This window comes from Muntiacus reevesi, chromosome 17, assembly GCF_963930625.1.
Source record: "Muntiacus reevesi chromosome 17, mMunRee1.1, whole genome shotgun sequence".
NCBI classification, from domain to species: Eukaryota; Metazoa; Chordata; class Mammalia; order Artiodactyla; family Cervidae; genus Muntiacus; species Muntiacus reevesi.
In genome coordinates, this window is record NC_089265.1 from 27,872,862 (window position 1) to 27,886,447 (window position 13,586).

The following is a 13,586-nucleotide window of genomic DNA, read 5'->3' on the forward strand; positions in this document are numbered from 1 at the left end:
TTTCATAATAACCTGTCATCATCAGTTCTAAGAAACCATTTAAATTACTTCATTCACTTTTTTTTTTCAGATATAGAACCAGAGTCCCAACTTTTCTCTAAGTCTCTAATCAATGTTTACATGTATTTGCTGACAATGTTTTCACGAAGTAAAACATTATTTTGAGCAAATTATGCAATAGAACCAGGAAAGGTTAATTATGACTAGAATTGTCATTGGGTATCATGAATTTCAGAAAATGCTAGGAACATTAGTGAATATAGAGTAACTAATCCACAGCTTCCTCACACATTCTGACAAATCTGGAAGTGAAGCTCTGTTACTGGTTACCCGTCATCTAAAAAACCATAGATTTGTTTTCCTGTGTGTGGGCCAACTGAAGTTAGACAGCTGTTCATACAGAAGAATTTAATATCATGAGCCATTCATGTAACTTCTTTTAAAGAGTTTTTTGAAGCAAAGGTATTTTTTAGTAGTAGTATTGGAAGACAGTCACATCTAAAGAAGTTCTTGGAGTTGGAGTTGCAGTTAGAAATATTTGCATGAATAGTACTAGTTAATAATAGTGCAGGCCACCTGCTGTATATGAGGAAGCTAATAAATAGGGTAAAAGGAGGAAAACTCTTTAACTTTTTTGTATATTTAAAAAGAATATTTTTTGTACTATTTAAAGTATTTTTAAAGTGTAAATATATATCTAAAGTAAGATTATGTAACTTGTGTTTTTAATTATTTCTATGTTCCTTATCCATCCCAGTGTCTCAGTCTAATGATAAGTCTTCCATTAACATGAATTAGACTAGCATGTCTAGAAACTTTATTCTCTTTGTTGAGTTCTTTCTCTTATATGTTTGTGTTAACAGCCTTTTAGAAAACACATAATGAGATATTGCATTATTATGAAGGGACTGTTTTTTTTCTTTTGAAGCAGTTTTTACTGAATACTAATCAGTTAGCTTTACTTTTCGAGTAATAGTATTGTAGTGTGGTAAATGCATACATTGCGTTGTTGAATTTGTGTTGGTTTACAGAAATCCATAGCCAGTAGCAATTTTTGAATCTTTAAAGTTTTCTGTTCACTAGTGTCTTTAATATTTTGGTATTTAATTTTGAATGCATGTGACAGTTAAATTAAATATAGGCTTTTAAAAGAATTATCAAGAAGGCAGATGTAATAAAAGGTATTTTTTAATGAAGTGAGAACTCCTACAATTTGGGGAATGGGGTTTATAATTGAATTTTTTGTTTTTTTTTTTTAGCACAAGGTAATATTGACTCTATTTTTCCAAGGAAATTTCAGCAATGTACATGGATAATTTAGAATTCTTAGTACCTATATATAGACTGTTTATGTCTTCAGAATATTCTCTTAATATGATTAAAAACATCATAAAGTAGATATAGAATAAAGCCCATAAAATAGATATAAAATAAAACCTTGAAAACTTTGTTATACCTGAGTATAATTTTTAAAATTTTTAATAGGATACAACATCTATTGAAAAGATGTCAAACTGTTGTGAAGAAATGTAAGTATTAAAGTGAACTCTGTAATTTTCTTATTTAAAAATGTAAACAACTGGTTACCTTTGAAAAATGTGTGCATGTAGTGAAAAGATAATATAATGATGGCTTTTTCTCGGTACCTTATCTAAGGTCTGAGCTAGACAAGCATGACCCAGTCTTACAGTAGGGGTCTTCTAGCTGTGATAGTTTTCAGACAAAATAAGTACTGATCATTCTTGTCCGTTGTCTAACTGAAGTAAGTTAAATTATTTGTCCTGAAAGTACATCAAAAGAGATTTGCTACTGTGTTGTTGACACACATTCTGTTAATCCTGAGATTCTCCTCTGCTTCAAAAGTTGCCTAGGTTGATTGACGACACAGATACAATATCTGCTATCCAGAGTTAAAACTCAGCTGCATGCCATAATGAAAGAAAAGCTGTATTTGTGATGCTGGGACACAATTCATCAGAGTCCAGTAATGGATCCCCAGCCAACCTGTATTGTTTTAGCTTACTGGAGTGCACCATGGGAGTGCTGTCTTTCACTAATAATGCTGTCTTCTGTAGATCGAGGCCCCGAAAGCCATGGCAGCAGACCTTCTCAGAAGTTTTTGGCACTCGTTGGAAGATCCTGTGGTTTATTCCTTTCAGGCGGAGGCAACCACTGCGAGTTCCCTACCACTTTGCCAATCACGTCTAAACAGATGGATGGTGGGCACAGATGGGTCCTCCATGCTGGAAATGCGTTACAGGTTTTCTGATAATAGAACTATGACAGTCTTCAAGTCAATTAAAATCCACCCACCAATCTTAAGCATCATAATGTGCCCCAGGCTTTATTTTAATAGTGATCTTGATCCTGTTGTGGGACTAATACAAGATCTATATTTAAGTTTTAAAGCATGTTTACTTTCAAATTAGCTTTCCACAGGGATTTCTTCAAATGCTTTTGTTATTAAACTCAAAAGGCACTGATTGGGATGAAATAATTGTACATAATTTCTTTTAGTACTAACAGTGTTACAGGTTTCAATTTATGGGAAACTTCAGATGTTTATTTAAAATTTTCACTCTTAAGCAGTACTAACCAAATCTGAATTTAATTCTTCACATTTTACAAAAGTTGATATACCTTTTATGTAAATTTTCTTTTTCAAATACAGTTTAAAATATGATATACTCCCTTTTATATGTGCTGTGAGATTTTTTTAAAATGCAGCATATAAGATTGAACAGCAACAAAAACCAAAAGCAGCAACACAAGAAAAGGACTGTGCTTAGAAGTAGCTTTCTGATGTTTTTTCTCTTCACCAAAAACTAAATAAAAACACCACTAAAGTAAAATATCAACTACCTACCTTATTTTAAAAGAAAAATTAATTTTTTCCACATTAACTTTCCCATTTCTCTCCCTCTACTGTTGTAATTATTGGTTTTTGTTGAGATATTTGCTCAAGAAGAATTTTTGACTAAACAGACGTGTTCCTATTTTACCCTAAGATTTTGATGGGCAAAAGCATAAAGAATTTGCAATAATTCCACTGATACGTTTTTTCGTGTAGTTATATTAGAATGTGTTATGTTTTTTAAATGCTTGTAAACTAGATAATATGTAATGTATAGTATAAAGAGTATTGTGCTTTTGAAAAAATGTATACTTTTGACTTTTGTTTACCTATTAGATCTAAATCACACCTTTAAGATTTTCATGTAATAAATATTGGCCAACTAATATTGAAATTTTATTTATAGGAAGTTACTAGTAAAAGTAAGTAACTTTTCTGTACCTGTAATCACCCAAATTGAAATTAAATTTTAATTGCCCAGCTGTAATCTGGATGGAGAGACCTTTCGTTGTAGCTAATGTTAGGAAATGACCTAAAAATAAGAAAGTATAGTGATCTGTATTCATGATTAGCCTTATAAAAATTTGAATTGCTGATAGTGATGGTCTCTTGGAAAGTATAGAACATTTGTGTGAAAAAAATATTTAGCATGTTTTGAAAAAAAAATTCAGTTGACATTTTTTTTTCCATTAGAATACTGCAAAATCCATGTATCTTTTCTAAAGAAATTATGTATTCAGTCTTTCTCTTGAAGAGAAGATTGAAGGGGTGTCTAGTGTTTTTGGAGCATAGCAGTATTTCCTTTTTAGTTAATTTTGATAGCAAGGAGTCATACCTGAGAAATCATGAAACAGAAGGTTAACCATTGTCAGCAAGTTAACTTGACTGTGTTTAGTTTTTAGAAACTGTAAATAATCTTCTAAAGTAATAGAATAAGGTCTTCTCAGAGAAATAAGTACCATGTCTCTCATGTTCTGATTACAATGCTTTACTATTTAAAAACTTAGAGGTGGCAGATAAAAATATTTATTGGTGCTGATAAGTTGCATAGTAAATTTAATATAAGAAATATATTTATAGAGCTTAATGAACCACAGAATTAGTATATTCATGCCAGGCAAATAAATGGGTAGGGTTTTGTGCAAGCTAACATATTAACCAAATTTGGCCTAGTGACAGAAGTTATAAGGAGTGTAGATAATGTAGATAGATATCAGTCAAATGCCTTATGCTGTATACATTCCTTTCAAATGAGGATCTTGAGCAAACAGCATAGCCAAGTGAGGACTCCTAAAGAGCTTTATGGATGTATTTATACTCCATGTAGTTGCAGTAGCTGCCTTGAAAGGTACTGCGGAGGTCAGTGCCGACCTCTGCCCCGGGGATGAGAACCAGAGGTGGTCTCCTTCCTTGTCTAAGGGTCTCTGTTTCTGGCTTTCTTAGATTGCCCAATTATAGGGCACATTCTTCTCGCTTCTTTCTCTTTACTTTCCCTGATCCTGATCCCACTGTAGCTGATTCTTCTAAGTTACTGAAATACAGACCAATTACGCTAGGCAAGGCATATATTTATTTTTCTTTGAATGGCCGAAATGCTACATATCAATATATTTATATAAGAGTCTATATAAAGTATAGCTATATATACTTATGTTGTAACCTTAAGTATTTTCAAGTTAGCACACCTAACTGGGTTTTGTGATTCTTGGTAGACCACGTGAGAGAAGCCCCCTGGCACTTTGCCTGGGCGTGCATGAACTCTAGTGTTCTCTCTACGCCCTCTTTTGGCTAATTGATGTAATTATACTGGCTTTAGAGACTTATTGCCCCACAAGTGAATTGTGTAGTCAAATTCTGAACATATCAAAGGTACAAATTTAAGGGAAGTCTATGTAAAAAATTTAAGGTTTTATGAACATTAATGTGTTCCTATTTATGATTTTGATGTCTAGTTCATACAGGTATGACCTCTTTTTCTCATTTATGTGTATTCATATTGTATTTTTTTTTTTACTGTCAGATTTATATCAGATGAGGATAAATACACATGAAACCATTTCATGAATTTTATTTTGAACCTTATTTTGGCAAATTAAGCCTTAGAATTGAAAAAACCATTACCTTAAAATTACTAATTTACTACAAAACAAATTTACTGTAGTTAAAATAGCAAGCAAGTGTCTAGTGTGTTTTACTGAATATATAAAAAAATGCATTTAGTTTTTAATCCTAGTTTTGGAATGAATTTTTTTTACTGATTCAATTGCGTTAAAATAATGAGATTACTAATTCTTTCTATAATTTCCTTCATTCCTTTTAATTATCCTACTGTGAGTTAGAACTGTACCTTTAGTAGCTGATTTATTATGTATTCTGGACAACCTTGAAAATAATTAATGATGTTGAACATTAGAAAAATAATTATCAACAGTGAGATTATTGATGTAATCTATATATTGGATGAAATATTTCCTTGTAAACATTCCATTTCATTTTAAGTGAAATGTATGTTAAAGGATGTTTTATGTCAGCGAAGTCATTAATTGGGCTTCTGGAAATGAAAGATTTTTAAGTAGTTATTAGAATTTACACCTCTTGAACAATTATGTTTGTTGCTATTTATTTCTGCAGACAAAAATATTTTATAGGCTCAAGATTGTGGGCAAAAATTGACTGAGTTCAAAAGTTTAAAAATATTAAGTCAGCTGGCGTTCCACTGTAAGAAAAAGAACTATTTTGCTTAAGAATTGTATTAAAAATATTTGTGGTTAACTTAAGAAATAGGTATATTTCAAATAGTAATATATTAATCTCTTTGAGCAGAAGAAAGCATAGTTTTAAATAATAGAAATAGAAAACATAAGCATAGATAAAGTTTAGTATAACAGCTAAGTTAAAATTTCTGTCAGAATGGGCATTAGTGATTGTTTGCTAAAGCTTAGGAGTATTTTTCTCTAGGATGGTGGCTAATTATAACTATTCTTTATCAGGCTTTTTCAGGCCACTTTTGTACAAATAATAAGTTGAAGGTATGTTTCACCCCAAAGGGTGTTTTGATGCTAATCATGAAGACTTGCGTTAGGAGAACACCTCCACCCAAGACGTGTGAAGTAATTTTGATTTTTAACCATGTAGCTTTCTATGTGTTAGATGATGGGGTGGTTTGAATGTTCTCACTTATGTTGGTATAAAATCACAATATGCAGCGGTAGTTTACAAAAGCATTAATATTGACAGAGCTGCTAGTCTTTCCCTGGACTTTTCTCTAGTGTCTACTTCCCTTAGTGCTTCTTGTATGAATAGACTACTTAGCTCAAGTTTACTGAACTATTGCTGCTTTATTAGATAAGTTTTTGACATGACCTCTATATGTGTAGATATATCTAGAATTTATTTGGTACAATTTATACTTATAAACATTAAATAATTTATTAATAGATAACGAGATTTTTTTTACCCAATTCTCCTACTGTTGCTTTAAAAAAAAATAAGTATTAGCAAATGTAGTTAGTAAGTCATGCACATTTAGTATGTTCTACTTGCTAGTATTAGTAGCCATAAAACTAATAAATGAATGAATGTAGTATTTAATGTCCACATTTATTACTTTGGATCCTAAGAATCCTCTGAATTTCTCTGTAAATCACTAATTTCATTGAACTCTGAATTTAGCCATTCTCAATTGAATCCTAGAATATTCTTCAGTAGAACATGAAAAAGTAATAGAATCAACTGCTTGAAGTATTTTGAACCAATGTTGTTGTTGTGTCTATCAGTCAATATTTAACATTTCTGCTGTGTTGGGGATGGTGATGGTTTAACTTCAGGAAAGTTTTCTCTTATGTCTCCTTTCATTATCATTGTGTAATTTTTAACAACTAAATTTAGTGCATTTTTGTCTGTTCTTCAGATGTTATCGTATACTGCCTGCTAGTGCTAATTTGAAATGGAAATAATAGTGATCTTTATTCTTGGTATTGGTTTTTGGTATTTTCCATTATCATTAATATTTTTTTTTTTTTTGCTATATTATTTCCTTTTTCCTTTTTCTACCATAGAGTACAGGTATAAATGAGGAGTGAGTAGCCAAAACTGGATAAAGAGAGTAGGGGAACATAATGAAATAGAGAGAAGGCTAGACAGACGATGTATAATCAGTATCTTAACTGCAGGGTTTACTGGACACAGAATTTCCCTGCTACAATCACTTTAGCCTTATCTCTTGTTGATACCGTTTACTGTTAGAGTTGTTAATGCATATAAGCGTTTAGTTTGAGTTAGTTTACCTAAGGAGTTTATATTGCTGATTCTTGTCAGCTAGTCAGATGCCTTTGAGAAATTCTTTTTAATTTTAAACATCATAATTGTATAGTGTCTGCTGTCAGGACGTTTGAAGAATTATGTGGTAGTACAGCTATTTAATGCCAAGGAGAAGTGAATAGGTTGCCTAAAGTTTGACTGAAAAAACTAGGACCTTTTCATAAGTCTCCTATTATGGAGAAAGGATACTATGTATTAAAGTAGAATTTGTCAACAGAGAGAAAATCAACTGTTTGTATATGAAGGGTGATTTTTCACTCTAAATTTTGGACTATTTCAGATATTTTGAGATCTTGAGGGTCTCCATAGCTATTGGTATTGTGAATTCCTGTAACATGTAATATGGTGCCTACCACCGTCGTGCACACTCTGACCTTTTTGGTATTGATAGCTTTATATATAAACAGAGACGTGGACAAAACAGTAGCAACAAAAGGTGTGTTTCTTTTTGTGGCTTTGCTTGTCTGTTGACTAAGCACAGGGTTATTTGTGTAGGCTGTTAACTGAAGGGAAAGCTTGTCTGCACATTGCAAGCTCATTCTTGTCAGTATGTGTTGGGTGATGTTTGCACTGCTGGTGCCTGAAGTTAGTGTTTTACAACCTCAATAACTAAAACATCCTGGTGCTACTCACTTTAGCCTTGAGTGACATTTTTAACTCCCGTACCAAAGAGTTAATTTTCTTTTCAGTTCCCAGAGGGTTCTCTTCTCACATCCTTGTGTTTATAAAGGAGAATTTGATGTTACTAAGAACAGTTCTGATTAATAGATGTTAGTTTTTGCACACTGCTGCCTCAATTTAGTTGGCTTTAAATGTCTCTCATTTGGACTTTCTGTTTTTTAGTTAGGAAGATTAGTATGATGTTTAATTTTGTATTTTCATATAGATTGGCCACTTTAAAAAGTAATTTGGTAGGTTGAACTTACAAAAGCTAATTGAAACACTTTTCACAAGATTTTTCTTTTGTCTTAATCTGCAGGAATAAATGAGAAATAAGAAACTCCACTCTTCCTACAAATGAACTGTATGGCTTGTTGGGCCCTTTTAATAAATTCTGAAGCAAAATGCTAAAAGGAAAAGTTAAAGGCCCATTCTGATAACAGATGAAGTTTTCTGCATCTGTGTGTGTATTAGTGGTACTAAAGAATGATATTGCCATTTTTATATTTTGCAAATAAAGATAAAATCAAAGGAAATGTTAAAATATACACATATATATGTGTGTACACACACACATCACATGCACACAAGCACACATACACTTGTCTAAGAGGAAACGCAAAACTTTCATTTGAACAAAACTAATAGGAAATTGAACTTTATGTCCCCCCAAAAAACCTAGATGTTGTTACTCCCTTCACGTAAGTTATAGTTAAGAGTATTTTAAAAACTAATTCTGCTTAGTGATTCATTTTGTAAAAAATGAAAGAAAACATCCTTTAGAAGTAGTTATAACCGTCCAAATGTAGTGCTGTTATGTTTACTATCCTGTTTCCCTGTTTTTTTCCTCACAAACCTTTAAAGCATTCATTTAGTGTCCTTAAAAAATGTAGCTGAATTGATCAAAAATTCTGGCAAGAAGATAACTGAGTGTGTGTATTGGAAAAGTAGACAATCACATTTGAAAATGTTCTGCATAGTTTTCAATCAACTAAAATCGTTCTGTCTTTGAATGTAGATATAATATATGGTTTTGCAGTGAATTCTGAATGGAAAAAAATCATGCCTGAAACTCATGTGAGATGTGACTTAGGATCACGTGAATGGCATATTGAAATACAAATGTACATGTTATTAGGGGGAAAGACAAAATTTAAAAGCAAACTGGGAAGAAACAACATTATTTCTAATTATCCAAATATATTTTCTAGGTCTTGTTGCTGCAGTATCAGTTCTGAGTTACTCAGATTGTTTATATGTCACTTAATTTAATGTGGCTAAATGCAGTCATTTATTTAAATTGTTGGGTAGTAGAAGATTCGCAACTGTTGTCCTCTAGAGTATTAAAAAGAAATGTCTGCTTTAGCATAGGTAGAATAAAGTGACTAAATGAAATTATAGGAAGAATTTTCTCTACAACTGGAGATACTCAGGCAAATGAGTTGTAAGTTTAACCTGAGGGAATAAAATAGACCTGTGAAGGAACTGAGTGTAGATGATCTTGCTTGTATGGGCTTTGTGTCCCTAGAATTAATCTTTTAAAATGTGACTGGCAAGTTTAATGAATTGGCAAAATTTGTGATATTTTGAGGCTCTTAAAATTTTGTGTTAACTTCAAGTGATGTTTAATATTATATCCTCCCTAAAATAAAAGACTTTTATTTTGATAGTGGTATGTTCCAAGCGCCATGTGACGATTCTGTTCTTAAATGTGTTGGGCATTTTTACATTCAGTGCATCTGCTTAAATCTGAGTGTTATTCTGCTGCATGTCTGCTGTGTTAACTTGTCAGTTCCCCTAACAACATTTAAAGAAATATTGTCACTGATGTTTCTTGTGCTAAAGGTAATAAAGAAAATAGTAGTTGAGGGATATGAAACTAGATTGAGAAGAGGGAGGAAAATGATAAGTGGGAGCTATGTATCCAAGATACACTTGTTGAAATGAAAAGTCGACACTGGTTTTTGAATGAAAAACAAACCATGTATCTATCTACCTTAAGAATGATGTTTTGTTTTGTTTTTAATTTATTTTACTTAGTTTTATTCATGTAATATTTCTGTTTTCTTTGCAGATTGTTTTTTAATTTAAATTGTGAAGTTTTTACTTCTCTCAAAATGTATTATGTACTGTATTTTTAGATATCTTATTTTTAAATAAATATTTTTTAAAAACATAGGACTATTTTTCTTTCACACCTCTGTATTTATTAAAATAAACCCAAATTCTAGAATTTAGGACTGTCAGTATGACTGGCCACTTTGTTTAGTTTTATATAATTTGGATAATTATTCATACTTAGTACCCTTAAGATTTTGTTCTGTCGTAATCTCAGAATTGTTTACATATTCAAGAAAAACTCAGTATACATAGTAGAGTTGAAATTGACAGAGTACTTCTAGTTAGGCATATTTGTGTAGAGATGACCCAATTGACTATATCCAGTCACCCCTTTAGCATTTATTGTGCCAGACATTATTTTATGGAAATATTTTCTCTTTGTGGAGTGATCTATGTAAGGTAAAATGCAGAGAGTATATGTCTAGGCATTGTTTATTTTCTAGGGGTATTACTTAGAGCTTTTGCTCTCACCGAGTTATGTTCTAAAAATACCTTCCTAAGTCTCGACTAATTACATGTATATGCAAGAAATCAGAAGAGAGACATATATATTAGTGAGTATAAATGGGTCAAAAATATCATCTGAAAAGACAAATCAGTGTGTGTTGGGAAGAATGAAGAAGTAGAAACTGCCCTGAGATTGATAGATAGGAGCTTAACTCTTATTTTTAAAACCCCTTCTTAAATTTTTATTACCAGAAAAATAATTTGATAAATAGTCTGAATTAATAGATAAATAAGTTGGTAGGATTTCAGATGAAACTATAAACTTTGCTGCGTTGGTAATTCAAAGCAAATTGTTGCATGCTGACACGTCTTAAAGGATTGTAAAACTTTACTCTTGTTCCTTCTTCAGTTTCCTTGGCTCTGATTCTAAGCAGCATATACGATAATTGTGCTTTCTCAGTGATGATAAATTGTAATTCTCAAGTGTTTGGTCTCAGAACTTCTTTATTTTCATAAAAATTATTACATGCCCCAAAGAGTTTTTGCTTATATAGAATGTCTTTATCAATATTGACTATATTAGAAATGAAAACTGAGAAGTATTTTAAATGCTTATTTATTCATTTAAACATATAATAAACCTATTGCTTGTTAACATAAATAATGTTTTTTTACTTAGAGAGTCATGATTCTAAATTTTTTTCAAAGCTCTAATATATGGCTTTAAAAAAGAAAGTTGGATCTTCATAGAACACTCAATCCATTACATTGTTATTTTGGTTGAAGTATCTAGAAAAATCTCATTCAAATAATGGAATTGGAACAAGGAAGAATATTTTAATAGTCTTTTAAATTGTCTGTGGATATTCTTCTTTGATAATATAAAAGTCTTAACAAGTCATAGTTCCTTAAAGTTTAGTTGCATTGTAGAACCAGAAACAATACCAAGGACTTTTCCAACTCTGTTAGATTAAAAGCCACTGGTTTTTTTTTTTCACTTTGGAAAGTTCTTTTAACCCATACATGATTCTGTGACATCATTCATTAGTCTTTTGGAAACTATTGGAGTAACACAGATCTTTCAAGTGTTGACATATTCATTCTACAAAAATAAAATAAAAATTAGGTTAAATTAAAATTTAAAACTATCACCACTGATCTTGTTTAGGAAAAGTAAGTATTAGAACACTGTTTAGCTCATGCATTAGCATTTTGCAAAATCCTAATTTTCATGTAAAAGTCTGAGTTTTACTACTGGTAACCACGGTGTCAGTGATTTCCCTTAATGTGGCAGGTTCACTTAACTCATCTTGAGAGAATATCGCCATATATCCCTGTCTGAAAAATGAAAGTTTGTCAAGGTTATTCTTTCAAGTGAAAAATGCTATCCATGAAAAATGTGGTTAGTTCAGCTTGCAACTCAAAAATTACACCAGTGCTTTTTTCTCTCAAGAATGAAGAGTCATACTTTGGAATACAGGTAGAGTGCCTCATGTTTACTTCCTATGCTGTCAAAGAAAATATTGAAAATGTATTCAAAGGCTGAGGTTTAGTAAAATTATTATTTTTACTGATTCATCAAGGGCATATTAAGTGAAACTGGCTTGTCATTTTCTTTTTTAAGCTGAACTTTGTTTGAATCTACTTAATTTAAGATCCCCTGGAGGGGCATAACTATCCACTCCAGTATTCTTGCCTGGAAATTCCCATGGACAGAGGAGCCTGGCGGGCTTTTGTCCACAGGGTTGCAGAGTCGGACACGGCTGAAGCAACTGAGCATGCATACACAGGGAGGAAAGCAATGAGGGAAGGTAAGACAGAACATGATCCACTTGAGACTCCAGTTCATTTACTCTTCGTTTAGTAAGTGAAAAGGAACATGAGCTGCTTAAAACGAGAATTTGTATTTCTATATGCCTGCTTTTGAAACACTTGAAATATAGCATTCTTAAGGATTCACCTCTATTTAGCTAGTTATAAAGAGACAAAAACTAAAAACACATGACAGTATTACAATATTGCAAAATCAGTTGAGAAGCTGCCAGATACCGTAAGTGAACAAATGCATACAAATGCTGCTCTAGGCTGACCAATTACCCATATGAGCAGCAATTATATTAGCGTGCAAGGGCAATTGGAGGGAAAATTGGACCCTGTGGACATCCAGCTGAGCAAACAGGACTCTGAGGAAGGATAGAGGATGTGTGTTGCTTTGGGAAAAAAATACATCTAAGCTTACTTAAAAAAATACTTGTATCACTCACAGCGCATTCTTTATATGTCCTCTGGTTGCCTAGTATTTTTCAAATTAGTCCTTTTTTCCAAACAAAAGCGTGCCTCTGCTTAAAGATCAAACACCCCAATGGTAATGTGTTTTGCATGTAAAAAAGCCAGAATATCAAGAAATAGAGAAACTTGGAATATACAAATCCAAACATTCAGATGGTACTGTACATAAGTGCTTACGTGTGTTGTTAGTAGTAAATTGTGGAATGGTTCAGATGATACTTATCCTTCTTAATACTGAAATTTATTATTTTTATAACTACAACTGGCCCCTCTAGCTAGTGCTGGTTCTTGGCATACGTTGAATGATTGAGGATCTAATATAATGTGGAGTTTTTATAGTTCAACCTTGGAACTATGGGTGAGTAATCTTGATAAATAAGGAATGACCATCAAGTTAATAAATTTTGTTCTATAAATTATGTAAGCTGTGTAGCCATTGGGCCAAATAACCCTCATTCCATTTAATAGGTTCATATTTTAATGGCAGCTAAAAATAAGAAATATCAAAATTTTGGGGTGGTCTATCTACACTATAACTTGATGTCTGATTTAGAGAGTTCTTAAATGTTTGAAAGCATTTAAAATCTTCTCAATATGGAAAATGCACCCACAATATGGAAAATACCAATCTATACAAAGTGCTCTGATTTTTGCCATTCATTTTCTGTTTGTATTTTTTGATATTTGAAAATAATTTCAGTAATTTGGATGATCTCTGTGGTAGATAATCTCTAAGAGGGCCTCAGGTATCCACATCTCCTGGTTTTCAAACTCTTAGAGGATTTTCCCCTATTCCCTCCATTGAAGTAAACACTATTCTAAATTTGGCATGTATTATTTCCAAAGATGTTCTTGTAATTTCATGTGTGTATGGCAGTCAGGATGGCTGCTATCC

The 13,586-nt window shown here is 32.1% G+C and overlaps 1 protein-coding gene across 3 annotated transcripts in view; it reads left to right on the plus strand.

Annotated features, from left to right (window-relative positions):
- The window catches only part of ZDHHC21 (zinc finger DHHC-type palmitoyltransferase 21), a 72,567-nt gene extending 62,592 nt beyond the window's left edge, over window positions 1–9,975 (plus strand). For all 3 annotated transcript variants that reach the window (XM_065908136.1, XM_065908135.1, XM_065908137.1), the window contains 2 exons: window positions 1,486–1,529; window positions 2,076–9,975. In XM_065908136.1, coding sequence (XP_065764208.1) covers window positions 1,486–1,529; window positions 2,076–2,208 — 177 coding nt within the window. In that variant the 3' untranslated portion in view covers window positions 2,209–9,975. The remainder of the gene's footprint in view (window positions 1–1,485; window positions 1,530–2,075) is intronic.
- The last annotated feature ends 3,611 nt before the right edge of the window (window positions 9,976–13,586 follow it).